Below are 27,320 nucleotides of genomic sequence, written 5' to 3' on the forward strand. Positions count from 1 at the left end.
CGTCCTCTTTTCAGTCTGTGTGCGCACAGAAAGTATTCCTGACTAACGAGGGTATAACATAAATCATGTTTAACATGTATTTCAATTTGGTATTGAATCAGCTTTTAAGTAGACTTGGTTCAAGTCGGTGAATTTCTAAAAATAACATCGTTTGCAGAAGTTTCTCATGTGTCTCTCCTTTTTTTCATACAAATCTACTAGTATTTGGAATTTGGCAGCCCGGGCCAGGGTTTCCTAGCGATTGAACGCGTTACCTTTGAGTCTGCATAGTCGTGAGTTAGTTTCCGCCGGATTCTTTGATTCCTGAAGAAACTCCCCTGTACAGCGTTCACCCACTCATCGCGTTCACCCAACTCATGTGTTTCACATTAAAACAGAACACAAATCATCGCGTTTTCCCCACCTAAACGTTCACAAATCACAGACTTGAACCAAGTCTAGGTTTTAAGGTTTCAAGACAAGAACTTCACCTTTTTTAATCTAACAATATTCTCGTGGTTAATAAGCTCAGAACCCCGTCACTTATACATCTTCTGAAATCCTAGATATAGGGAAACATTTGGTAACAACAGTGTCGCTATTTTTACATAACTATCACGTGAAAGGTAATTTGCATAACCTTTGAAAAATCGGTTTTCGCTATGTTTTGTCTCACAATGTTCTTTCAAAGAGTGTCTCAGAGTTTTAATATCTTGTTAAGCTTTTCTAACACAATTTTAAAGAAAGCAGCTAGAGGTATAAATTCATCGCTTTAGTGTTTTTCTGGCATAACAATGTTTTTTCCCCTTGACTACCTATGGCGCCGGATATTTCCGGCGCCATATTGAATTACCATATACCTTGAGTGCCGGAAATATCCGGCACAGTAAAATAGGCGTATTTGCTTCGTTTTTGTCGCTAAAAATCCCGTAATTTCGGCACCTGCACGCAGCGCAACTAAGATTGATGTATTCCGATCTGGCCTGAATGTGATTGCGCCCCCGTACGTCCGAATATGACCAAAATCCGGAAGCAAATGTCGTGACCTATGACCTCGACCCTGAAAGTCAGGCTGATCACTGAAGCGTCGCGCTGATTGTTTACAGTTTTCAGAAGTACGGACGATCGCGAAAATGTTTATGGTTTTTTTTTTAATGAAATGAAATATTTATTCATTGAAAACAAATGATTTATATGTAAATATGTTCTATTAACAGCAATATTCGTGAATAAAACTAGAGGAAATACAGTGTTTTACTATAAGCCAGTGAAATTTTATAGCAGCCATATTATCAATATGACTGGTCACATGACTGGTCATGTGTTTGGTCATGTGATATGTTGTCCCTAAAATGTATTTTTAAATATTGTGAAATATTTTTTGATAAATCATAACCATTTTAAATGCATGTTTCTGCAAGGAAGACTTAAAGCAGGTGTTTACAAATATAAAATGTGTTGATTTTCAAATACAGAATCATGTCAGATGCTGATGTTTATGGTTCATTTACTCTGCCTTTTGTGAGAAAAATCTTAAATAGGTACATCTATAAATAAAGTAAAGGGTATTTATTATTACATATATGTAAAGACAATGCCATGAAAATTGCAACTGTATTCAAATTTGCATCATTTTATGGATTCAAAACACGTCCTGATGCTTCAAATATTCATATTCTTTGCCAACTCTGGTCACATGACGTGTCATGTGATCAGTCACGTGACCTGGAAATACAAAATTTATGTATGAAAAAGTGGGGAATTTCATGCTGATTCAGAAAATATATGGTTTATTGGTACTTACTTAATTTTTACTCTAAGCAGTGTTCATGCAATGACCACACCCCAGATTTTATCAATATTGACATACATTGGCCTTGGTAGTCAAGGGTTAAGAAGGTTTTAAAAAATTCAGAGACACAATTTGGAAGATCCTTAGGACAGCTTGCGCTCACACAAATTTCAGTCACATATCTTACAGCATTAGAAATAAAACATAGGAAAAACCGATTTTGTAAGTTTATGCAAATTACCTATCACGTGGTAGTTATGTAAATAATGGTAACACTATGGTAACCAAAATGTTCCGCTATATTTATGCTTTCCGAAAATGTATAATTTACGTTTAATTTACAACGGGGTTCTGAGGTTAGTAACCACTAGATAGCCAGTTTCTTGTCTTGGAACCTTAAATCCAAGTATAAATGGTAAAAAATAATTTCAAAGGCCTTGCTCTCCTATATTAGATACATCGGTACGTTTCATATTCGTCGGTTCTTGTGCTGCTGCCACTTTTGTGGATTACTTCGTTCGACATATTTCGAACGAATTATAAAATCACACACATAACTATGTATGTTGAAATATAAATATCTCATATTTAAGTATTATATAAGTTTTCTTTACTGAAAGTGTAACTTTTATATTTATTCAGTTGTTTTTCACTCATACGCCGATATGAGAGTTGTTGGACCAACGGACGTGTTGTACGTGAAACCAGGAATGTCTGCCTTATTCACCTGTTCTGTTATCCGGGATGACGGTGATCATCTGCAAACCGTTGTCTGGGGAAGAAGTAAAAATGGTGGTAACAACTGGTCTGCCATTGGACAGTGTTATAATTCTGGTAAAAGTTGTACATATATAGGGGATTATGAAACAGAATATCTCATTGAAAAGAGTGGACAAGCCAATGATTTCTTCAAACTTACTGTGAGATCAGCAACATTGAATGACGATGCACACTACGACTGCTGGCCTTTTACCGATGGTCGACCTACAACTCCTCATGCAAGACTTATTGTGTTAAGTGAGTTAGATTTATTTTTTATTATTGTATGAACGTATGATTTGCTAATGAACGTTAACCTACTTGTGGTCAATACACTGATATATATATATATATATATATATATATATATATATATATATATATATATAAGATATATTAAAATATTTCAAACCTTTGTACTCTTGGCAATGTATTCGATAATTTGAGAAAACGAAACAAACTGAACCAATGGAAGTAGGAGAGATAAACCCGAGTGCCACTAAATCAATTTACTCAATCCTAAATATAAATAGTGCATTTTTTGTGTTATTATGCTGTGTACTATTTTGAGATCAAGTGACAAGTGTTACCATTAATAACTTAGGAAACAAAACAACTGTCAAATCTAGTATTGGGAATATCATTTCTTCCAAAGCAACATCCGGGAAACCCCCAGCTGATCTATTTAAGACAACAGGCGACAATGACATCACTCGTCTTAGTGAAAACACGAAGACAGAACCTGGCTATGATACCAAACTCTACGACACAGCCAGTGTTCTTGTTACCTATTTAACGTGTGTATTGTTGTCTTCTCTGGTGACCGTTGCTTGGTAAAACCACGCCCTCGGTGAGGCATTTTCCTGGCAATGGCATTTGCTCTTTTGTCTGCAGTTGCATTCACCCGATGAGTGTAGGCGGCTCTGCAGCCTATACGAAACAATTTGTAGTGGAAATGTAATATTTTAGATTATCCTGATCAACTCAGTTGTGTATTTAGCTCTACTCTAGTATTGAGCACTCTACTCCAGCTGATCTTGAACTAAACAAGTATATATATATATATATATATTATATATATATATATATATATATATATATATATATATATATATATATTATATATATATATATATATATATATATATATATATATATATATATATATATCTTTAATTATAATCCTGTACCAGGAATTTTACGTTATCCCTTAAAGATATATTAAAACATTTCAAAGCTTTGCACTCTTGGCAATGTATTCGATAATTTGAGAAAATAAAACAAACCGAACCAATATAAGAGGAGAAATAAACCAGAGTGCTATCTCAATCAATTTACTCCATCCTAAATATGAATAGTGCATTGTTCGTGTTCTTATGCTGTGTACTATTTTCAGATCAAGTGAAAAGTGTTACAATTAATAACATTGGCAAGAAAAAACTGTCAAATCTGGTTCTGGAGATGTTATTTCTTGCAAAGCAACATCCGGGAAACCCCAAACTGATCGATTTTGGACAATAGGAGACAATGACATCACAAGTTTTAGTGAAAGCACGAAAACACAACCTGGCGATGATACCAAACTCTACAACACAGAAAGTCTTCTTCTTACCTATTTAACGCTTCTGAGGACCAGCACTATCTAAAGTGTCAAGCATTTCAACATAAAAGCGTAAAGCCAAGAAGTGTGCAGATTTTAATGAATGTGCAACGTAAGTTTATTTCGTTATTACCTTATCTTTAACAATGCCGGCACAGTTCATGTTGAGAAATGTAGATCAACTTTTTGTACGGATATCGTCAATATTGTTAGTCCGAAAGAGAGTAGCTGGAAGAACAAATCAATATATAATTGGCAAACTACAAGTATGTGCTTGTCACCACAAACGTATCTCGGGTCGCTTAAACGACATCATTGATGACGCACACATGTGATAAGCTGCATATCGATCGACGTAAATATTCGCATTCCTTTGGGTCGCTGCTCATTACAAATAAAAACGAGCTCTAAGTAAAACATTTACATATATTACAAGGGTACATATAAGTGCAACATATTCCACCATACATGTGATATAGTGATGTTGTCATGACGGTTGACGATTGGGGATCTATTAATCGATATTTTTTCAATCCGGATGTGAACAAGATATATCCCTAACTAAAAAAGATCATACTATTGTTCTTCCCTGCAAAAAGAGACTCGCCTCGGGATTTATGTTAGAGTGGCAAGGGACTGCATCGTCTCGATTACCCAGACTGCTCTGTGGGGCTGTCTTCCGGCCGACCGCACACTTTCTGGGAAAATCCCTTACAAAGAAAGCAAGATGTTTCGACACGGACGAGAGCGATTCACCCTGGCAGCACCTGATCTATGATTTAATCATTATATCTTGAGACAAATAGACGGAAAATATAACTTCCAGGTTATGTAAAAGTGGCTTCCGAAGTCCCTATTTAGAAATGAGTGTCAACTATGATTTTTATGTGTAGGATTAGTTTTCGGACGAGTACGATACGATTGGCCGAGGATAACACAGTCACTAGTTACACCAATTACTAAGGTTGGACTTATAAACTTGAACATATTGAAGCGATATTTTCCGTTACCTTGTCTCAAAATATAATAATTACACCATAGAAAAGTTGCCATTATATATATATATATATATATATATATATATATATATATATATATATATATATATATATATATATATATATATATATATATATATATATATATATATATAATAAAAGTGCATTGATGTCCTAGTGGGAAATTACAGTGCTCGATGCGGAATGCAGAGCATTATAAATAATAACACTGATTGCTTTATCCTAAGAATCCTTTCACTTCTCTCCGAAGATTGCAGGATGCATGAAACGTAAATGCCATTGTTGGCACCAAATTGTCTCATCAGAAAATTTACTCATTAGATTACAATTTAAATGGAATACAAAAGGCAATTACACCTCCGCAATCCTCTTACAAACTAGAACAAAGGCGTTCCAATGGATCACAAACAGTGCCTTTATTTTATTACTGTTTGTTTCTCCTCAGAGCTGAAATAATCCTACAGTATGTAAACCTTGTTTTTTCTTTAATGCAAAGACACTAATGGTGATGAAAATTGATAAAGTTGGTCAGACTTCATAAAAAGAAAAAGTGAGAAAAATAAACAGAACAGTGTGTGTATTCCGTTGTGTGTAAACACTCCATATTCCTATTTTCGTTTTAGATACTCCAGGTGAAACCTGTGAGTGCAGCATCGCTGTGTTGGTTGTTCTGGGATGCCTATCGGCAATTTTACTTGCAATAATTGTTGTGATGATCATTTTCCTGTGGTACAGAGGACTTCGTCTGTCATCGTTTCTATGTCAGGTAATTCTATCGTAAAATAGTCTTTGTGAAGCTTCAACCAATTCAATTGATTTATTGATTCTAAAATAGAAACGCAAGACAAAGTTACTGCAATGTTGATTTTACTATATAACTTTATTCTAGCTGCGTGTTCTGATTTACTGTCAAAGCTATAAAACTTCTCATTTTGCTGTGAAAAGACTCCATCCTACACAAGTGCGTCACTCGAGACCGTACGTTATCTATTTAGGCGGAGCTAGATAGTTTGCATCTGGCCAGTCTACAGGAGACTTAGGTGTGTGCCAATATTGGGAACAGAACATACGAATGAAATGACTCCATGGCAAACATAGCCAATGACATAATGTACCAAACACGTATTTTACTTGGTATTTGATTCTTTTCCTAGTGAAAGAGTAGTTCTATAGCGTTGGCAGAAAATAAGAGTAGGACGCTAGATGTAAGTTTTGAGGTACGGTCAGAAGATTGTAGATAGATGTGAGGTAATGACATTATTATTTCTTGAAACTTTTAGTATTTTAAGCCGAAAAAGGACAAAGGGTGCCAATATGAAAAATCTAAATGTACACAAGCGACACTGTCACTAACATATTCTTCCAAAGAGAATCTGCAGTGAGCAGTTTAATGAATATGACGCTTATTGTTTGTCTGCATTGTTAGATCAGCGACGGAGAATATATTTTATGAAATTAACATAGACAGGGAATGACAATGCTTTATCTTCAGTCATCTCGTAACTTTCTCATTGGGTGACCAATGTCATGAAGTTTGGTGATTCTTACACTCTTGTTAATGATGTTTTCCACGCAGTTACGAATTCATGGCAATGATGTAGCTGAGAATCCTGAGTACATAAACATACATACAGAACCTACTTACGTAAGTCTTGAAGATTGTGTGAAGGAACGAGATGACTACTTAAAGGCTGGTGACGCCATTTTGGAATTTCCAAGAAATCGCCTGTTTCTAAAGGAGACACTAAACGAGGGGCAATTCAGTAAAATAGTGAAGGGGGAAGCCTGGTTTATTGGCGGCAAAGATGGAGTAAGTGACGTCATCATCAAAGTTGCCAAAGGTAACCTTTTTTTAAACTTTAGAAACTTATACTCTGACAAAATGGAAGAATGCATGCCATTTATTAGATCCAAAAAGTGGGGGGAATATTGAGAAATATCGTATAATATACCCCTATATATCGATCAAACTTTAGGGTAACAGATGTTAGTACAAAACACAAGGTCATTATCTTTACAGGAGATAACAGTGTCTTCAAACAGGAAATAGAGGTGATGGGGACGCTGTCTCAAGTGAAGAGAGTGATACGAATTCTTGGCTGTTGCACTGAGGAAGGTAGGATTTGATATAGACTATTTTCTCTTCGCCATAATTTCCAAGTCTAATCCTACAGCTTGTTAATAACTCAGTAATCGTGTTTTGATCAATTGGCACAAGTAAATACAGTATATACCTGTAAATATAGACTTGGTTCAAGTCTGTGATTTGTGAAAGTTTGAGTGGAGTGAACGCAATGATTAAATTCTGTTTTCATGTGAAACGCGCGCGTTAGTGGACGCGATGAGTAGGATGAGCGCTATATAGCGGAGTTTCACCCGGAATCACAGAGTTAGTTTCTGCCGGTGAATCCGGCAGAAACTAACTCACTACTGTGCAGACTCAAAACGTGACGCATTCAATCGCTGGGAAATCCTGGCCAGGGCTGCCAAATTCCGAATAGGTTTGTACGAAAAAGGAGAGACAAGAGAAACTTTTATAAATGATTTTTTTAATTCACCGACTTGAACCAAGTCTACTGTAAATACATCAGAACAACAAAGGACAAAATGATTTTTCAGCATAGTGGAATTAACAATACTATTCCGATTTACTTTTACAATGTTTTCTTTAAATTGCATAGCTTCCGTGTTTAAGACTAAATCTTGGAAGTATCAAATTAGAAAATATCCTGGCTTTTCAAGAATGTCATGTAAGAAGCTAATTTCTTTGTCAAACAACACCTTTCATTGTTAGATCCTCTGTGCATGATCATAGAGTACGCCCCCAACGGATCGTTACGAAGCCTTCTAGAAAATATGAAAACTTGGGATACTGACGAACGGAAAAACAATGAACTTGATCTTTTGAAATTCGCTGTAAGTGCAGCAGAATGTATGCAGTGTCTTATAAAGAAAGAGGTAAGCACTTTCCTTGAGTTTTCAAAGGATGATCTTTGTGTACCATTTAAATGATGTCTATGCTGACAACATACAGACAGACAAAAGTGTTGGGATCAAAGGTCAACAACTTTATTACAATGTTGACTGGCTATGAGTCGATTTCAACCACTCTAGGCGTACTGAGATACATATTCAAAAGACGACGGAGCAAAAATAGAAAAAGAAAATATTATTAAATTCAGAAGCTAGTAGGATAGGGAGGGAGGCTTGGTAACTCTCTAAGGTCGAAGCCAGCTGTGATTTACTGTTAGGTTGCTTCGTTCCGGGACCATCCCACTCACAGCCTTGAACCTGGCCCATTTAAACTACAATAAAACAAGTATTATTGCTCTAGCAAAATCATGGAAATTGTGAACGTGTTATTGAACTTTGTTTGATGATATACGTCATTCTCATTTTCGTTTATTACGATGTCAGCGTTTGTTGTTATGCTTAATTTTATTAGTTTTGTACCTATGTTGTTAAGTAAATTTATTCAAACTGATAGAGTGTGGTAATCATATAATTATATACAACAACTATTTCTGTGTCTTTTCATTTCTAGATCGTCCATAGAGAGATCATGGGAAAAAACTTTCTTGTTGACAGTCAGTGGAAGTGTAAACTCTCTGGTCTTGGTTCGTCAAGTGCTGTTCTTACTGATCAAAGATACAGACAAAAGATGAAGGTAATGTCACTACGCAGTGAACCTAATAATAACCTTAAATAAATGACACCAGACGCACTTAACACTGTGCTGATACTGTTTCTATGTTTGTATCTGTTTGTTTGTTTGTTTGTTTTACATTGACTGACTATCAACCGTAATTTTGATCAGTCGAAACAAAACAAAATGCTCGTCTCACAAACTCAATGAAAATGGTACACTATATCGTATCAGAAAGTATCCTCTTTATTTTCTCTCATTGGAATTATTCACTCCTTTGCTGTAACTACAAGCCATACAATGTCTTACTCGGAAGGACACTAGCTTTAATAACGATCTTGTCTCTCTGATCAGAGTAACTTACCAATCAGATGGATAGCACCGGAAGTACTGTCAGGCAACGCGTATACTGCAGAAAGTGATGTTTGGTCTTTTGGTGTTCTCCTCTGGGAAATATTTTCATTCGGTAGGTTCAATAATTTTATCATATTCACATTCGGTCAAGTTTTCCGTGTTTGGGAAAAATGAAAGTGTTTCAAAGATGACTATTCCTCGAATAGTTTTGAGTTTCTACAACTCCTTGCCGATAATCATGATCTAAGATTATGTCGGAAGCAAAGTGTTAATAACAGTCAAGTAAGAAGTACGATACGTCTAGTCTGATTAATTGTAGACACTGTGTCTCTCTACACCTCTTCTGATTCTGTGATGTTTCTCATTCTGCTGATTTATACTTTGGAGTTTCGGCGAATGTCTACAGAATCTAAACGACTAATGAACTCACGTAAATCTATGTTTAAGTCTATTCATCACGTAATTGATATTAAACCTCTGCTGTCTGTCAGGTGACATTCCTTATGAAACTCTTGAAGACGATGACGTCAAAGAATTCATTGAAAATGGAAATCGACTGGAAATTCCGTCAGGATGTACAGAATCCAGGTGCTGCAAGTCGTTTTAGGTTCACGTTTTCTGTGAATTGTTACAGCAAAGTCTCTTCAACAGTCATTGGTGTCCAAAGACAAAAATAACATTTTTTGATTAAATAGTGTAGTAACTCCGCAGGAGCATTTTGCCGTTTGCTCAAAGTCACGTTGTCTTTTAAAAGCTACCCAATTTTTGTTCTTTTACAGCTATCAACTGATGACGTCATGCTGGATGGAGATACCAGCCGAGAGGTCAACAGTCACTGACCTCGTGGACATCTTAGAAAAGTTTCAGTCCGAGTGCCGGTTTATGCAACAGTGAAGTTTGATTTTAAATTTCCTTGTTCGCTTCAACAGATTTCATGCTCCAAAGGAATGCAGACATTTCTATAAATCGTTGGCCTAGAACATCAATACACACAATACTTTTATACACATGACTGGGGAATATGAAAATTTATGTCAGCATTTAAATCAGTTAAAGGTGGGTTTCATTGGAAATGAAATATTTGACTTTGAACCTATACAGAGTTGTAGAATCTCACAGATATATATTTCCTTTCTTGTACTTTCCTTTTGATTACTAAAAACGCGTTTACAAAACTACTGATCATGAAAATCTTAAGTTCATATTATGAATATGTGATTTTATTTCTTTAAACTTTCACCACCATTAGTTAATATCTTGAAAATTCATGGTTGATGATTATATAGCAAACTTGACATCTGACAGGAAAGGAATTACTGTGGAAAGATGGTATTATAATTAAAATTACAATAAAACGTTTTTATGCCTAATTCTCCCGAAAGAAAAGTTGCAAACAAGCTTTTTATGAAAACGGACTTCATACAAACTGCGCCCATACGTTGACCAACGATTAGTAATTGAAAAAAAGGTCTTGGCTACGTAGTCATTTTCCTTAATCATAGTCTCTTGAGGTATAGTGGCTACGTTTAGATGTCAAATATTGACAAATCGTCACTTTTGAAATTTGTTTGCGTGACTGAAAATAAACGTCCAATAATTTTCTACGCTCTAGGTTCCTTTAGAGCACCTGCCTGCTATTCAAAATGTCAGCAAGTCAAAATAAAATGTTTCTAAATTTTGGCCAGAATAAGATGAATATTAAAAGATGTAAACGATAGACTGTATTTCGTTTTTCACATGGAAACCAACTTTACAATTGTCAGCCACGCCCCTTTGTAATATAATGAATGGGCCATTCAGAGATCCGAGGTATCGTTTTGTTGTCGTCTTTTAGGCTTCGTCTGTACAATCTTTCATATCTAATGCCATTCTCTTATTTAATTTACTCGCATATCATGTGGTCTCGAACGTTATTAACAACGTAAAATGAAAATACTCAATCAATCGTCAGTCTAAAAACATAAATTTCAAATTCACTTGAGAGAATATGTAAAAAATAAGAAGTTGTTAGAGGCAAGAAGGAAAAAAGACGTCAAATAAAAGGGGAATAAAACACTGGATAAAGACCGATATTTTAATACATGTATCTTTTATAAGTATTCCTGTGAGTATAATCATAGTTATTATTCAATAAAATACGAGCTCTTGAAAAAGTAAAATTATTTTGCATCATTCGATAACTGCAGCTCAGAGGGGATAACAAGTTGAGTACCAGCTATCAATACTTGTTGGAATATAATATCGACGAACTGAAACTAGCTAGGCTGAAAATCTTGGACAGGAAATGAAATGAAGAGTTCCATGGCTCTGATTTTAACCCCAGATACCCATTCACCTTCAGCCCTATCATCTGTTCCTGTTTCTGTATTTAACTTCGCTGACTCCCGAAATGAGCAGCGATTGGGTAAGCTCAAACTCTGTTTGTTTGTGCTCTCTGTGTTCCGACAACAACCATCAGCAGAGCGTTTTCCTCTCTAGGCATACGTCACGAACAATGAATCTCTCTGGTGAGGTATTCTTAAATTATTTCACTGTAGATAGTTGTCATTTTTGTTTAACTGTATCGGTTTGTGCTGAAAAGACCAAGCGTCTGTTTCCGTTTGCGTTAGATACGGCGTCATGTTGTTTTGGCTACAGTACTACTTTAAGTTGAAACTTTGCTGTTGATCGAGATACAAACTTTTTGAACAATTTAAAGCCTTTTGATATCGCCAGATTTCGATGGCAATTTCGTCCATTTCCACCCACAACACATCAAGCAAACCAATCTCCTGCTTCCCAACTGGCGATTCATTTTGGCTCTCACAAATTTCATAAGCGGGGAACAATTTGTGTGCAAGTTCTCGTTATCCTTATAGGTGACAAGTACACCTTGTTATTGTCGTTAAGTATTGTCCATTAACATGCTGAGATATATTGATTGTACATATAACTTTGTTGTAATTACACTGCAGCATCGTGTATGTGACGTAGGCCATTGATGATTTGCTGCTTCACTTAGGGCAGTAGCTGTTTGTCTTCAAAATCAATGATATGCCTAATCGATTAATTCGTAATAATTTAACTGTTCATTATTCATGATAGGAGGTTAATATAGGTTTGGAACATTGTTGTAAGTAATTATGTATGGTGGTGACTGTGATTTAGACATGCAATAATTACAACATCAGCTCTTAATACATCTTCTGACGTGTATGAAAGTTCACACATGCATCCTGGAGCTGAATAGGGAACAGAAGATTAATGTTGTAGCAACTGTACACAGAAGAAACGTAGCGTGTAGACTTTCCAATATTTAGGGCAATGCTAGATTAGAGTCTTGATGGATCTCCCATTCAGGGATGCAGCATTACATCCGGGCTACAATCATCAATGGTTTACCACTTTCACCAATTAGAAGCTGGAATGTGCTATGCATATTCAACAATTCTTTCTTTAACTCCCTTCAAGAAGCCCTGATTTTATCATCAGTTGTATAGTGATGCCAAAATTTACCTGTCTTTGAAACATGAACTTATGACAAAAGCAAAAGTGTAACTTGCTGCTAAACCCTTTGATTATATCTAGACCACTAACTGTCAACAAATCATTGCTGGCTGAAACCTTCAGAGGGTTGAACTAATCTACAAGGGAAGTGAACACAGAAGGACTTTGGCTACATAACGACAAACATGAGAGTCACTGACTGGTAGAGATAGGACGGGAATAGCTAGTTCCATATAGGGCAACGTTTTTACTTTGTATTTAAGTTTGTTCCCAGCATCACTGTCATTGTTCACTTTTTCGTAAAGTCATTTGGTTATCAAACGCATAATAGTTATGAAGTGGACCATGCAAACGGTTGGTGGCGCTGCTACTCGATAATCCTATCACGCACAGGTCCGATGTAACTGTACTCCCGGGGGATTACTTGTTCAGAGAAGTGGTAGGGATGTGTAGCCGCATGTAAAAGGCCCAGGGCCCATTTTAGACCTAAAATCCTGTTATTTTCGGACCCCATTTTAGACCTTTATGACCTTTGACCCAGGTCAAAAGTCAAAGCATCAAAATTCTCAAAATAGTATAGGGTAAAAAGGAAGCATTTTCATGACCGTGTTACTGGCAAAGCATATACTCGCATTTCGTTTAGGTTTATATGTTGTTGCTGGCAAGCCATGATTTCCGAAAGATATTGCTTGAAATACTGCAAAATTGGGATGAAGAAAAATATCTTTGACCCTAACCAAAATTTTGGTCCAGCTTCTGAAAATTATAAGTTATTTGCAGTTACAGTCTGTATACAACACCAATTAATTTTGCCATGGTCGACCTGTCAGACAATTTGCGTTTACCTCTAAATCATGTCATCAGTTGCCATGGCGTGACCTCGTCAGGTGACTAGGCAAAGTACATTATGGTATGCATGGACTTTGTTCAATCACTGACCTACGATAGTTAAATAGGGCATTGTTCCGCTTGATTGTCAGCCATTTTGATTTTCATACAATACCAGGCACTACGACAAAATAGTGGCAGATATTTGGTTTTAAATAACTACATCAAGTTCAACACTACAAGTCATTTTGAGAGGTATGTAATCACAGTCTTCAAAATATCACTTCTAAGCAAGGTAGGAATTTTCTGTCAATTGATATTGCTTTCGTCTTTACTATCGTCTTCTGAAGTCGGTTGTAAATATCCGCCTTTCAAAGTAACGATATCTGGCATCAACTGATACAGAGATATTTCTTACTGACAGGGAAATGAAGAAGATAAGAATTTAACTTTTACACAAATACTTCATGTCCCCTTGTTTTAAGAGAGAACAAGCTCAGAAAATTTTTGCAATTGATATAGATATAAAGAGTTGCAACATCGCGCAAGTAGTTGTCATGGCCAATATGCGTCATATATGGTGAAGTACATGCATATCGCCTGTAGAATGCAGCTCTGGGACAGATATCGAAACTCTGCAAAGTTTAAATCACTTTTCTGATCTACCGCTTTTGTGGGATCGTTTTGTTTCAAAATCCCGATTGAGTTAAAACAGAGATGGCGGCCATTTTGGAATATCGCCAATATCGGTCAAGCAGCACCCAAGTTTGCACATTGTCCTTCAGAATTTTATTCTTGATTTCGAAAGACAATGGTTTGAACCATAATTAATCCTCCTTGTTGGTATTGTACGATCGACATGGCGGAACAGGATTCACTTTACTCAAAATTTTAATAAATGCTCGTTCCCAGCAGAGAAATATTAAAATTATTGCCAAATGTTAAATGCATAACAATTGGTATAGATTTGTTGGTCACAGTATTGAGAACAATATTACACCTACAATATCATGAGAATTGCCAATAGCAGAGTTGAAATAATATGTTTCAGTAGATAACTTGATCTTCGATGCAATTGTTTACCCTTTAGCTTGCCTGTAATAAAGACTCTGAAAAGTGTAAAGTTATAAGTAGCTTTGGTTGAGATTAATCTTGATTATTCAATGCTATATGTCATCAGCTTCCAATGTAGTTTTACATATATTAGCTGTTTTGATAAATTGAAAAATAAGTTTAGATCATCCAGTCATTAGCTTCTTATATGGCTGTACTTATACTAGCTGTTTTAGCATTTTGAAAAATAAGTTTAGAAAATATAGCAAGAAGCTGTTGTTGAAGCACAAAACGATATTAAAAATCTCTGAAATTACAATATCTATGTTTGGAGTATATAGAAATGCATAATTCCACGTGGGCACTTGCAGCTCAAAAGCAGTAGGGCTATGCAATGCATTTTTAGAAATTTTAATCAAATAACTTGTCCGTTTTTAAAGTGTTTGCAGTAGCAGCACTCTTACCAAATGAAAAAGAACGTATTTTAGTGTTTACGATTTAAACACTGCAAAGAATTTTGCTACGTTTTTTTCTAAAGCAATGACACTTATGTCGAACATTTGGTTTTAGATCCGAAGCTATTTGATATGATTACTTCGTTATAACAGTAAACTTCTGTTGTTGGGGGCTTATGTACAGTGGCCCTCGTGAACTTTGACCCGATGAATGCTACTTTTGACCGAGCTCCGCATCCTGCCGTTAATTTTAACTATACTGTATCTTTGCTTCGCTGGAAGTGCAAACAGAATGGGTTCTCATCTGCGACATTTTCTTTATAATATACTCATGCTTTATCTTACTTCGTCAATGCAACAGAGTTAGCCCAATCAAATACGAAGTCATGACTGTTGCTTGAGAACAATTCATTTGGCAGCCAAACATTAGTAGAGTGCAAAAATATCTTTGTCACTTGCAAGTATTTGACCTAGGTAGTAGTCACTTTGCTGGCGCGTCAATTGATTTTGCTGTCGTCTTTACTATCGCCGAGCTATACAATGCCTTTTTAGTAATAAAAATTGTGGAGTTACACTAAAATGTCAATTAAATAACTTTCCCTGGTTTTGAATGTTTTTTTATAGCAGCACTGTTATCAAATGAAAAAGAACATTTTGGGGGATTTTACGATTTAAACATTGCAAAGAATTTTGCCTCGTTATTAACCCGATTTTTTTCTGAAGCAATGACACTTATGTCAAACATTTGATTTCAGATCCGGAGCTGTTCGATATGATTAGCTGTTCTTTAATCACAAAACAAATATTCTATAAGGTATTTTTGTATAATTTCCCATAAATAATAAAAATGAAATAATTGATATTAAAAATCTCTTAGATTCCAATATCTGTGTGTGGAGAGTATAAGCAATGCATAATTCCATACGGGCCCCTGCAGCTGGCTCAAAATCAGCACAGCTGTACACCGCCTATTTAGTGATAAAAATAACTTTCCCGTGTTTTGAGTGTTTGCTTTATAGTAGCGCTCTTATCTTATTAAGTGCATTTTGCTTCGTTATAAGCTGACGTTTTTTTTCTGAAGCAATGACACTTAATATTTCAAAAATTTGGTTTCAGATCCAAAGCTATTTGATATGATTACTTCTTATATCAACAAACTACCATTGCTGGGGTCTTATCGACAGTGGCCCTTGTGAACCTTGACCCAATGAATGCTACTTTTGACACAGCTCCGCGTCCTGCCATTAATTTTAACTTTATCTTTGCTTGGCTGGAAGTGCAAACAGAATAGGTTATCATCTGCGACCTTTTGTTTATCATGGACCCATGCTTCTATCCGACTTCGTCAATGCAACAGAGTTAGCTCATGGTAAATCAAATAAGCAGTCATGGCAGTTGTTTGAGAACACTTCATTGGACAGTCAAGTATCAATACAGTAGGGGCTACTTCGTAATGTTAAATCGAGATTATCCAGTAGTCTGCATTTGTTGATGATAATAAGGCGAAACAAAAAGGTTCTCTGATAAAACATCCTTTAGCCTGACAGTGTAAAATGGGAAATATGAAAAGAATTAAGGTATTTACATTTTATATGTTTAACTATGGTTATAATGTAGTTGGAATTGGAGTTGCAAGAGTCGGAAACTTAAGTACAAATTTCCGTCCTGGATCTGTTCGTCCCTATAATTGTAAACGTCTTTTTAAATTTCAAGATCTCAAGCCTTTTCCATACGGTATTTCTGATTTGAATCAGACTCATTTCCAAGGTGCCTTCCTTTTTGCACCACTTTTGTGCTCTGCTCTCTGCGGTACTGTGCTCAGGCTGATCCAAACACTGTAACGTCGAAAGATAAGCTGTGTCCTTAGCATTCCTATAAAAAATGATACAGCTTTTGTAGGGTATGACATGGTGAATGGTGACTAAGTATTCCAAATAAAAACTTCTCTCCACAAAGCTATGTTACCACAGTCCGTTTGAACTATTACCTTTAGACGTCAAGCCACAAATCCAAAATTTATTTCTACTGCACTGCTGAAAGAAAATCTACAAGGTTATCGACAGTGACCTTTTATTCAACAGGCACCCGTGATTTATTAACTATGTTTGTTGGCGACGAATCTTGCCCTAGCGTATTTGTAGTGATGGCTGGTGTACGTAGAACGCTGAACAATTATGTTCAGTGAGCATTCGTATTAAATATTGTACCATACCATATAGCTAGTTTTGGCAAAGTCAACCAAACAGGTGCATGAAATTACCTGGAAGCAAGCGATGAGTTGTATATTCAGATACTACATTTGCCAATAATTTATGGAATGTTGAATGCTAGAACCATATATTCTAAGTCAAACATCTAATCATTCGACAATGTTTGTTTTCTGTGCATTCTGTGCGATGGTTTAATCTCAAATCGCTGATAATTTCCTTCCCACCAGTACGTTTCATATAATTTGGAAGCCAACATTAAATAATATTTGGGTTTATCCTGCTATCATTAAAATGAAAGACAATTTTCTTATATATTCTTATCTTAGATATTACAATAATTCAAAAATAATCTTTTAAGGATTGTGTTCGCTGTTGGTAGTGGTGTGTTTTATAGCCTTGAAAATATAAAACCTTATCATCAAGAATCGTTGCTCAGGGAGATTTCTGTCGAGTATTAGTGGACTAGTTAATTCTACATCTTACAAGTCCCCGCTTCCCATTAATATTGAAATAAGCAAAGAGGTTTGAAATCGTGACTATAAAGTACGTACATTAAGGTCAATATGAATTGGTTAATATAAAAGACTGGCTAAATTACTGCCAGTGTGAATCACTGCCTATAGGCGTACACCATGGGAAAGAAGTTTAAATTCCTACACCCTCTCAGGCATCCCTCTTGATGTTGTCACAATTCTGTTCTCTTTCAGTTTTGTACCATGGCTGCTAATGCTGCGTCCAAGGGCAACAACAGTCAGCGGCAAGATACAACACAGACAAAACGCACGGGAAAAGCACTTATCATCTTTGATTCTTGGGATACCGAAAAATGCGGTCTTACAGAATTTCACAGAAATCTGTTCAAAGATATCTGTTCAAGACAAGAGGGAGCGTTGGAAGGTTGTGCTACTGTACTTAACTTAACTGTTAGTGAAGCACAGGTCAAAGATGCAGGAGAAGCTGGTATAACTTTGATACCGGGTAAACGAATTGAGTACCTTGATGAGAAGGATGACCCTGTTAACATTCGCTGGCTGTATTGCCATAGAAGTTACTACACAGATTTGCAGAACCTTGACAACGTCAAATTCGTCATCGGGTATGCCCCATTTACTGCTGATGTTGCTGCTAACATCCGTAAGACTCTGTTTCCTGATGCCAAGCTTTACCAAATCAATGCACTTCATCCTGATCTTCGAGGGAACGTACCAGCAAGAGACCAAAGCAAGCTAGAAGGCGATATGCTTAGAATGGCGGCTGAAGCGGATGCAATGGTGTCTATCGGTCCCAGCATGCATGATCACTTCGCGAATGCATACAGGGCACTTGAAGAAATAATACCTCACTTGTTACTCTTACCGAAGACTGAAGAGAGGTACAACCAACGGAGAATGACGGAACCACAGAACATAAGGCAACTCGTTATATTATCCTATGGTGAAATACACTCAAACATCCAGGAAGCACTGAGTGAGTATAATGGAGTAGCAAAAGCTGTTAAGGGAATTGCCTCCAACCTCAAAGGAACGGAAATCAGAAATGTCACATGGAATATAGCCGGTGTTGGAGAACAATACGCTGAGAATGTAAAGAGATACGTGTATAAAAAACTTGGGAGTGCTCCAGTTACTGTGAAAACCATTACAGATTGTTCCATTGATGGTTTAATATCCATGTTGTGCCAGTGTCATGTGTGTCTTGTTCCACAGACTAAAATGGACTATGGATTTTTTGGCTTAGAAAGTATAGCAGTGGGTGTGCCAACCTTCCTAAATGGCAAATCTCAACTTGGTTACTACATTAGTGACTTTTTTTTTCTCCGAGAACGACAATCAAACTATGGTCGATGGTGACGAAGGTTGGAATAGAAAAATAATGACAGCAGTTGAACGTACTTCTGTGGCATACCAGCATGCTAAGAAGTTCAAGGATGAGTTCATCGAAAGCAAGAAGGTAGCGAAGAGCTATGAAAAAGTGGCTGCTTTGTTTTCAGAAGTGTCAACACCATCAGGAGGTAGGGTTATTAACTAGATGAATTTAAGAAATATGTTTATATTACTATATGCACTTGAATGATTAACGGCAAATGAATTAATGGGCAAACTGAATATAAACAATACTTTTGCAAAGATATACCAAACCTTTCTTTCATTCTAAATTTTCAAAACAATCAAAGTCATCAGTACGTTTGGCTAAAGTCAAAACACGCACCATATATTGCGTTGTAAAACTGAATCTATTGCTTCAGCATTGACAATACTGTTTATTTAATTTTCAATTTCTTTACCTTAGATCTTGATGTAAACATCGTTTTCGATGTCGAGAACTGTAAACTGCATCGACAAAAGCTGGTAGATCAGTTGAGTCTGCTATCACGGCAACATCCTGATGATGACTCCAGTATTGCGACAATAGAGAAAAGCATACAGGATATAGATGATGCTGTACAAAGATGTGTACAGCTTTTCAATGAAAATGCGCGAAAAGTAGCGAATGGTGACAGCGAGGCAATAAGCAGATCTATACAATTGGAACAGTTGGGGATTTGTAATGTCAGCAGGACGCGTGCAAGATCCCTTGCAATGGCAGTAAATTTCCTGGGTATACTCTACCTCTACAGATTCAAGTCAGCCTGTCACAATGGTAGATTTGCCAAGGCATTTGAACCATTGCTGATAACTGACGAGATGAGAGAGCTGGCTGAGAAATTTAACATTCCACTGAAACTTAAAGCCAACTATGACCAGGAACAGTTTGATAGGATTGACCAATTTTTTTGTCAACGTAAGTTGCAAACTGCAGCATGTATTAATTCTGTGATAAGCTCTGAATAAACGAATTTAAAATGCAGTTCAACGTGGTAGTTTTGTTTAAATCACTTTATTCATAACAATTGTTCAGTTATTTCTTTGATCACAGAGAAAAATATTTATATCAATATGTTATTGGATCATTCATAAGACATTCTAGGTGGTTGAAGTAGAAGTTCATTTTAAAGTTTCAGAAGCAATATAATGGCTTATCGTCGATAATCATTTTTACTCAATAGGAGATGGACAATATAGATTGGACAGGCAGTGGGCTCAGCAAGGTGTTCAGAAGAAGATGCCAGTAGAAGATGATGACACCAACGGACATTCGGGCAAGCGGACAAAAATTGAAGTGGTGAAAAAAGAAGGTATGGGCACGGCTTCAGGCATTGATAGGATTACGAAGCAGCAAGGTGTTAAGAAGAAGATGCCAGTTGAAGATGATGACGCCAATGGACATTCAGGCAAGCGGACAAAATTTGAAGTGGTGAAAAAAGAAAGTGTGGGCACGGCTCCAGGCATTGATATGATTACAAAGGGCAGTGTTGTTCAGGAAATGGTCAGTAACATAAACCTATTTTTGTCTCGAGTTTTTCATTCAGGTATAGCATTATGCAATCATGCTTATCATTAAACATTTCGAATAGTAACATGTAAACGTAATAGAATAAGTGTAATGTTTGTGCATGCAGTAAATCAATAATATATAATTATTAATTTCATAAAACATATGTTGCTACACAATAATCTTAAAGAGCCAGTAATGATTGTTTCATTAATTTGTCAGTTGCTTTTATTTTGTATGTCAATGGCAAGGACTTATTCTACTCCCAACAAAATGTTAAAAAGCTACTACTTAGCTACTCAACACAGCGTCTATATGTGTAAAATGTCACTGTTATTGGTTTTTGCTTATGTATTCTAGTCAGAACTGGAAGTCACTTGTCAAAATAGCAACACAGTTTACACATGTACAGGTTGCGTTGAAAAGCTGAATATCTTGTGTATCAAAATATTTTGGAAAGTATAGAACAAGGAATTATGGTTGATGTTAAAAAAAATAGTGTAAAACAACACCAAAACTTACCATTACTGGGCTTTTCAAATGCGGTTCTATGAAGAAGTATTGTCCTCGTAAATAATGCTACCCTTTATTAACGATAACTTTTTTAGATGAGAGAGAATACGATACCGTTATAACTTGTGTGACTTTGATAACAACATCAAGACTACTCATAAAGTACATATGATGTACGTGTGTGCTATTTGCTAGCTAATCCTTAAAAGTAGCTTTTAATCAGTGAAATCAGTTCGTTCTTGTTGATACATGTATGAATGTTTTAGAAAGGCGCTAAATCTCTTTTTCTGTTATTAAGTATGGAGATCCAGGTGACAAGAAACCAAACATTGAAGATGCAGAGCGTGAGGCTAGTGTCATACCTGATATTAACAGGTTGGACAATATGCTGTTTCTTAAACAGTTCTGTTTCTGAACATTGTACTGATGAAATATATATACCGGTACTTTCACTTATTGAAGTAGTTTATTGATAATATTGAATAATATTGAATTTCATCTGTGAGTGGTGAATAGAAAAGAAGCTTTCGGCATTATCAATTTTATTTCATTCAATCTGCATAAAATTTATTCTGGTAAGCAATCTAGTGAACGACAGACATATTTACAAAGCCCATTCTGAATACTTGCAGGAGTTTGGAGTATCAGTACTATTTTATGTGTACAAAAAGACTGTCTTGTTTTAGGTTCCAGTGTTTGCTCTTGATGGCTTTCAAAAATATTTATAGAATTAGAAAATTCCTGAAGTCACACATAACATATTCACTTGGTTGAGGTTGAAATTCTTTTAAATGTGAAAAGTAAAATATAACAAATACCACTTGAAGCTTAAAGAATCATTCTTAAAAGGGACAAAATCGAATTACTTATCTAAAAGTAATTACTTATCCCACGATTTCCAAAATTCAGAATTTGTGATTTTGATTTGTTGCAAAACTTGTCTTCCTATTTTAGGTCCAAAATTACTTGCTTTCAAATCTGACAAGGACCAAAGATTCCTTCCATCAGCTGAGATGTACCTACCTACCATATTCAATGTTGACAACTACACAGCATTGAGAGGAGATCAGTGGACTTCATACAATTCATGGTTAAGATGACAGAGAAGATTCAACACATCCTATCCACCAGACAGGAGATCTTATCAGTGCTGGGAGTTAGAGAGTTCTTTGTCACTGACACTGACTGTGAAACACATAATTTGCATGGTAAGGTCTCTTGACTGTGTAAGATATTTGAAAGGTGGCAATCCACTTTCTACCTCTTAAATTGACTTGTTAGGATTAAAGCCCCACTAGCTGGAACTCTTGAAATTTGTAGACCTCAAAACATCTTCCTTTTCTCTCCTGGTTGTCTCTGAATTCTACCCTCCGAAGGGATATGGGCTGTTACTGCATTAGTGAACCGTTCTTTTGTGAAACATTTGACAAGAAATTAACATTTAATTTAATGGTCAGTTTGATTTCCCACCATTTTTAAAAATTGGTAATATTACAAAGGAAACCCAACATACAAAGTCACAGTTGAAAACATTCACCTCTGTGCTTTACATTGGACTACTCAGTGCAGTTTATATGAAGATTTCAGGATAGATATGCACGATAACGGTTTTCGCTTTTCCGCATGGGCTGCAATTTAATGTTTGGGCAAAAATATAATCCAGTGTAATCTTTATCTTGATCAAAATTGCATGTACAGTCCATGCAGGCTGTTAATAATACATGTATACATGCATGTACACACATCTATATTTGTACATTCTCACAAACTTATTTTAGCTTGAAAGTAGATTCATTACAATTGAATAATGCTAAAAGATACAGCCAGTGGGGCTTTAATGTTATTTTACACACAATGACTTTAACCACGTCTTCTGTTTGCAGGTCTGGCAGATCAATTTCTCAAACATGGCAGAGCACCACTGTGTATCAAATCATCAGCTAAACCCTATAGTCTACGTGCTAGGAGTTTGATTCCATATAAAGTCAGTCACACACTGGTAGATCAGAAGGGTCAAAGGTCATTAGAGTTAGATCTGACAGACAGGAATGAAGCATTCAAACTTGCACTGACACAAAGGGAAGAGGAAATCACTAAATTAAGGGGAAATTTATCAACAGTAGAAAATAGGGTAAGGCAGCTAGAGAGTGAAAATACAGCACAGAACCGAGCTGTGCAAGAAAAGAGAAATCTGGAGTTGCAACTGAAACATGCTGAGCAGGAAGTAGAAATTGTACAGGGTTTGTTAAAAACAGAGAAAGAAAATCTTAAAAGAGCAGAAAAAGCATGTACCAAAGCTACTTTGGAAAAAAACAACCTAAAACAACGACTTGAGAGCGCAGAAAAAGAAGTAGTAAAAGTACAAGATATGAACAAGAAACAGCAAACTGAGCTTGTGAGGGCAGATGAAATAATAACAAGTCAGTTTGTGAGAATTAAAGAATTAGAATCCAAAGGTAAACAAAGTGAGATTCCCGGAGTAGATAAGAGTACATGTACACCATCATTGCCTGAGAAGATTCTGGAACAGATATCAGAAGCCATGTCAATAGGTCTAGACAGTGATGAAGACAGTGCCAAGGAGTTGGATGGAAACACTGGTGAGATCATCATTAATACACACACTCTAGATATCAACTTTACACATATTATGAGTGACCATAGTGATTCTCCTTCTATTCATGTATTCAGTACTAATGGCCTCCGGCCAAGATCTACAAACAGTAACAGTAGTATTGATTACAGAGTACCAGTCAATGCAATAATTGCATCTACAAAATAAGAAATACAACTTATCTACAAGTAAATAAGCATTAGCAAAAACAGCTCTATGCTTAACTTAGGCATCGATGGTAAGTTCTCTCCTAAGTTTTGTTGCTAGAAAAATACATTAACTCAGTTTCCTCAATGTGGCAGTATTTTGAGATGAAAGAAATATCTTGAATTTGTACATTTGTCCTATATACATGCAACTACAACACGCTGTATTAGGTGAAGTACTACGAATTACGTCAAAATTAAGTTGTGGTGTCATTTTCTTGAAACTTTGCACAAATATTCTTGGAAGTTGTGCAAGTGCAAAATGAAATAAAAAATGGGGGTCACCACGTTTGTTTCTATGGAAACGGACGTTAAAATGGCGTCGCTAGAAATAAATAAAAATGATATAATTCCCTTAAACTAAAGAAAGCAATTATAAAAGCTTAGCAAATGAGTTAATTTTAATAAATACCAAGACTTAAGATCCATATTTATTGAATGTATAGTTTTCATGATGTTTGTGAAGAAATTTTAACATAAGTATCGATTACAAAAAGACGATATCGCAATTATATCACTATATAATTTTCGAACTTTCTTCCTGTCGTTTGAATGGTGTCATTTTGACCAAACTTGGCGAATGAACTCCTGACATAATACCATTTAGTTTACACTTTTAACAAGTCATCGTTGATGACACAGTCCCCACTTGTTAATGGGTATTTTGATTACAGGTCCTCAGAGAGGATAGAGTCCTCTTCATTAGGTCTGTGATAAAAATACTTTTGAATGAATTCGCTTGATACATGTCTGAGTTATGGTTCAGGACATGAAAAAATCGTAACAAAATGGTCGCACAGTGGCCATATTGGATCGCATCACAAAACAAATTGATGTGCATAGCTATGACATTGGTCGATGTCCTTGTACCAACTTTGAATAAAATCGGTTGAAACATGCGAATATGCCTGAGAAATGGCTCTGTACATGAAAAAATCGTAATAAAATGGCCGCCTGGCTGTCATATTGGATCGTATCACAAAACAGATTGACGTGCATATGTATGACATAGGTCAATGTCCTTGTACCAACTTTGAATAAAATCGGTTGAGATATGCCTGAGTTATGGCTCTGTACATGAAAAATCGTAATAAAATGGCCGCACAGCGGCCATTTTGGATCGTATCACAAAACAAATTGACATGCATATCTATGACATTTGTCAATAACCTTGTACCAACTTTGAATAAAATCGGTTGAAACGTGCCTGAGTAATGGCTCTGTACATGACAAAATCGTAATAAAATGGCTGCACAGCGGCCATTTTGGATTGTATCACAAAACAAATTGACATGCATATCTATGACATTTGTCAATAACCTTGTACCAACTTTGAATAAAATCGGTTGAAACGTGCCTGAGTAATGGCTCTGTACATGAAAAAATCGTAATAAAATGGCCGCCTGGCGGCCATATTGGATCGTATCACAAAACAAATTGACGTGCATATGTATGACATTGGTCAATGTCCTTGTACCGACTTTGAATAAAATCGGTTGGAACTTGCCTGAGTAATGGCTCTGTACATGAAAAAATTGTAATAAAATGGCCGCCTGGCGGCCATATTGGATTGTATCACAAAACAAATTGACATGCATATCTATGACATTGGTCAATGTCCTTGTACCAACTTTGAATAAAATCGGTTGAAACATGCCTGAGTTATGGCTCTGTACATGAAAAAATCGTAATGAAATGGCCGCCTGGCGGCCATATTGGATCGTATCACAAAACAAATTGACGTGCATCTGTATGACATATGAAGTAATCCTTGTACCAAGTTTGAATGAAATCGCTCAAGGCATCTCTGAGATATCTGCGTGAACGGACGGACGGACGGACGCACGGACGCACGCACGCACACACGGACGGACATGACCAAACCTATAAGTCCCCCCGGACGGTGTCCGTGGGGACTAATAAAAGGGTGTCACCATGCTACTTTTTACAATATCTCCAGGTGAATGGGTAATTTGCGCCATATAAATGGGAGAGAAATGTTAATTTTTCGCTCATATTGAATAAAAACCAGCTTCCTAGGGGGTCAAAATATGACAAGGTTATAGGTCACATGCATTTCTAAGACACTGGGTCAAAAAAATTAGGTAAAAGCGCAATTTCAACAATGACAGGTGATGTTAAATACATGCGCTACAAAATACCCATTTGCGGCAGGCTGGAGTCAAATCTGCGCAGAAACGTTCTAAAGCGTGTGCGCGTCCGAATTCGTCGCCCTTCACCTTAATTCAGCAGTACAAGATCTATGTCAAACACATTAATTGCTATGTATTAAGTGTGGAAAAGCACTGTTTACATTAAAACTATGGGTTTGCTTTTAGTCAAATGTCACATTTTGATATCAAATATTATCTGACCTAGGATATATTTACATAGTAAGCTACAAAATACAATTCCATTACAAACTGAGATTTGATTTCCTCTTTTGAAAGCATTGATGCTGCTGAGGAGACTAAGAAAGAAGAACTGTATTTCAAATCTGAACTTTGGTGTTCTTGATATCCTAAATCAGAGAACATCAATGCAGGCTATATGTCACATGATATAGCTTTTAAAACCATTCATTTCTATGCAGTAATACATTCTTGTATGTATTTGGCATGAGCCTGGATCAGCATCACCTGAGATGAAACCAACAGACTAAGCCACTGCTGCTTTATCTGAATTACCATAAAACTGATTTTGTTTCAGAGAAAACTTCTTCCAGTGTTAAACCCCAGCCTATTGGTGGTACTGACTACATTGGTGAGAAAGTATCAATGGGCAGATATGGAGGTAAGAGTTTCATAAATCTAAGTGATTGTTTGTTTGTAACAATATACTGTGTATTTTAGGCTGAAAGGGTATTTGTACATCATTTGGTAAGGTGGGTGATTTCAGAAATCAGACTTTGCTTATCACAGTTGGTTGAATGGAAGGGGAAGATATCACGTCACTATCTCAAGCATTTTTCTTCGTAATTGATTGTATATTCTGTTGTGAATTGCAACATTGACCTGCTATGTTTCAAAAGAAATGCATGCATTCATTATATTATCAACTGACAATATGTTCACCAGTTTTCTGATTATAATGTCCAATATAGCAATTCTAATCGCATAAATATTTGTACAATTATAAGTTGACCTTGAAGTTGAAGGGGACCAAAGTACATCACAGATATTTTATTTTGAAACAGCAATTTACTTTAATTAGTCTCAATCAATGATTTGCATCATCGAGGAGTATCATGCCATAAAAATCAATGTACAAGTGTCGGATGTTTTCTACATCAAAGACTTTTAAGAAATGTAAACTCTAGCTGAAGTCATTGGCATTTCTATGATAGCACACATTCAGCAACTAGCAACTATGTGTCCGTATGCTACTGGTAACATATTGTCCTCTAATTTGGCAAAAAGTCAAACAACAATAGC

The 27,320-nt window shown here is 36.2% G+C and overlaps 2 protein-coding genes and 1 long non-coding RNA gene across 4 annotated transcripts in view; all 3 read left to right on the forward strand.

The window, feature by feature from the left end:
* The window catches only part of LOC139125242 (uncharacterized), a 214,571-nt gene that overhangs the window by 149,385 nt on the left and 37,866 nt on the right, over positions 1-27,320 (forward strand). The window contains exons 2-8 of one of the 2 annotated variants that reach the window (XM_070691337.1): positions 17,889-19,192; positions 19,471-19,962; positions 20,228-20,356; positions 21,365-21,441; positions 22,021-22,274; positions 22,950-23,666; positions 26,596-26,679. In XM_070691337.1, coding sequence (XP_070547438.1) covers positions 22,154-22,274; positions 22,950-23,666; positions 26,596-26,679 — 922 coding nt within the window. In that variant the 5' untranslated portion in view covers positions 17,889-19,192; positions 19,471-19,962; positions 20,228-20,356; positions 21,365-21,441; positions 22,021-22,153. Of the gene's footprint in view, positions 1-17,888; positions 19,193-19,470; positions 19,963-20,227; positions 20,357-21,364; positions 21,442-21,975; positions 22,275-22,949; positions 23,667-26,595; positions 26,680-27,320 lie in introns of those variants that run through there. The other variant, XM_070691338.1, reaches the window with a different exon arrangement.
* LOC139125657 (uncharacterized) lies at positions 2,346-5,906 on the forward strand. Its single transcript, XR_011550320.1, has 3 exons — positions 2,346-2,788; positions 3,927-4,242; positions 5,773-5,906. It is a non-coding gene; the product is annotated as an uncharacterized lncRNA (long non-coding RNA).
* LOC139125426 (tyrosine kinase receptor Cad96Ca-like) lies at positions 6,711-10,526 on the forward strand. Its single transcript, XM_070691509.1, has 7 exons — positions 6,711-6,990; positions 7,170-7,265; positions 7,944-8,107; positions 8,694-8,816; positions 9,150-9,261; positions 9,641-9,737; positions 9,929-10,526. The coding sequence occupies exons 1-7, from the start codon at positions 6,711-6,713 to the stop codon at positions 10,041-10,043; spliced, it is 987 nt and encodes a 328-aa protein (XP_070547610.1). The 3' UTR covers positions 10,044-10,526.

This window comes from Ptychodera flava (genome assembly GCF_041260155.1).
Source record: "Ptychodera flava strain L36383 chromosome 3 unlocalized genomic scaffold, AS_Pfla_20210202 Scaffold_25__1_contigs__length_14229661_pilon, whole genome shotgun sequence".
In the NCBI taxonomy this organism is placed as follows: domain Eukaryota; kingdom Metazoa; phylum Hemichordata; class Enteropneusta; family Ptychoderidae; genus Ptychodera; species Ptychodera flava.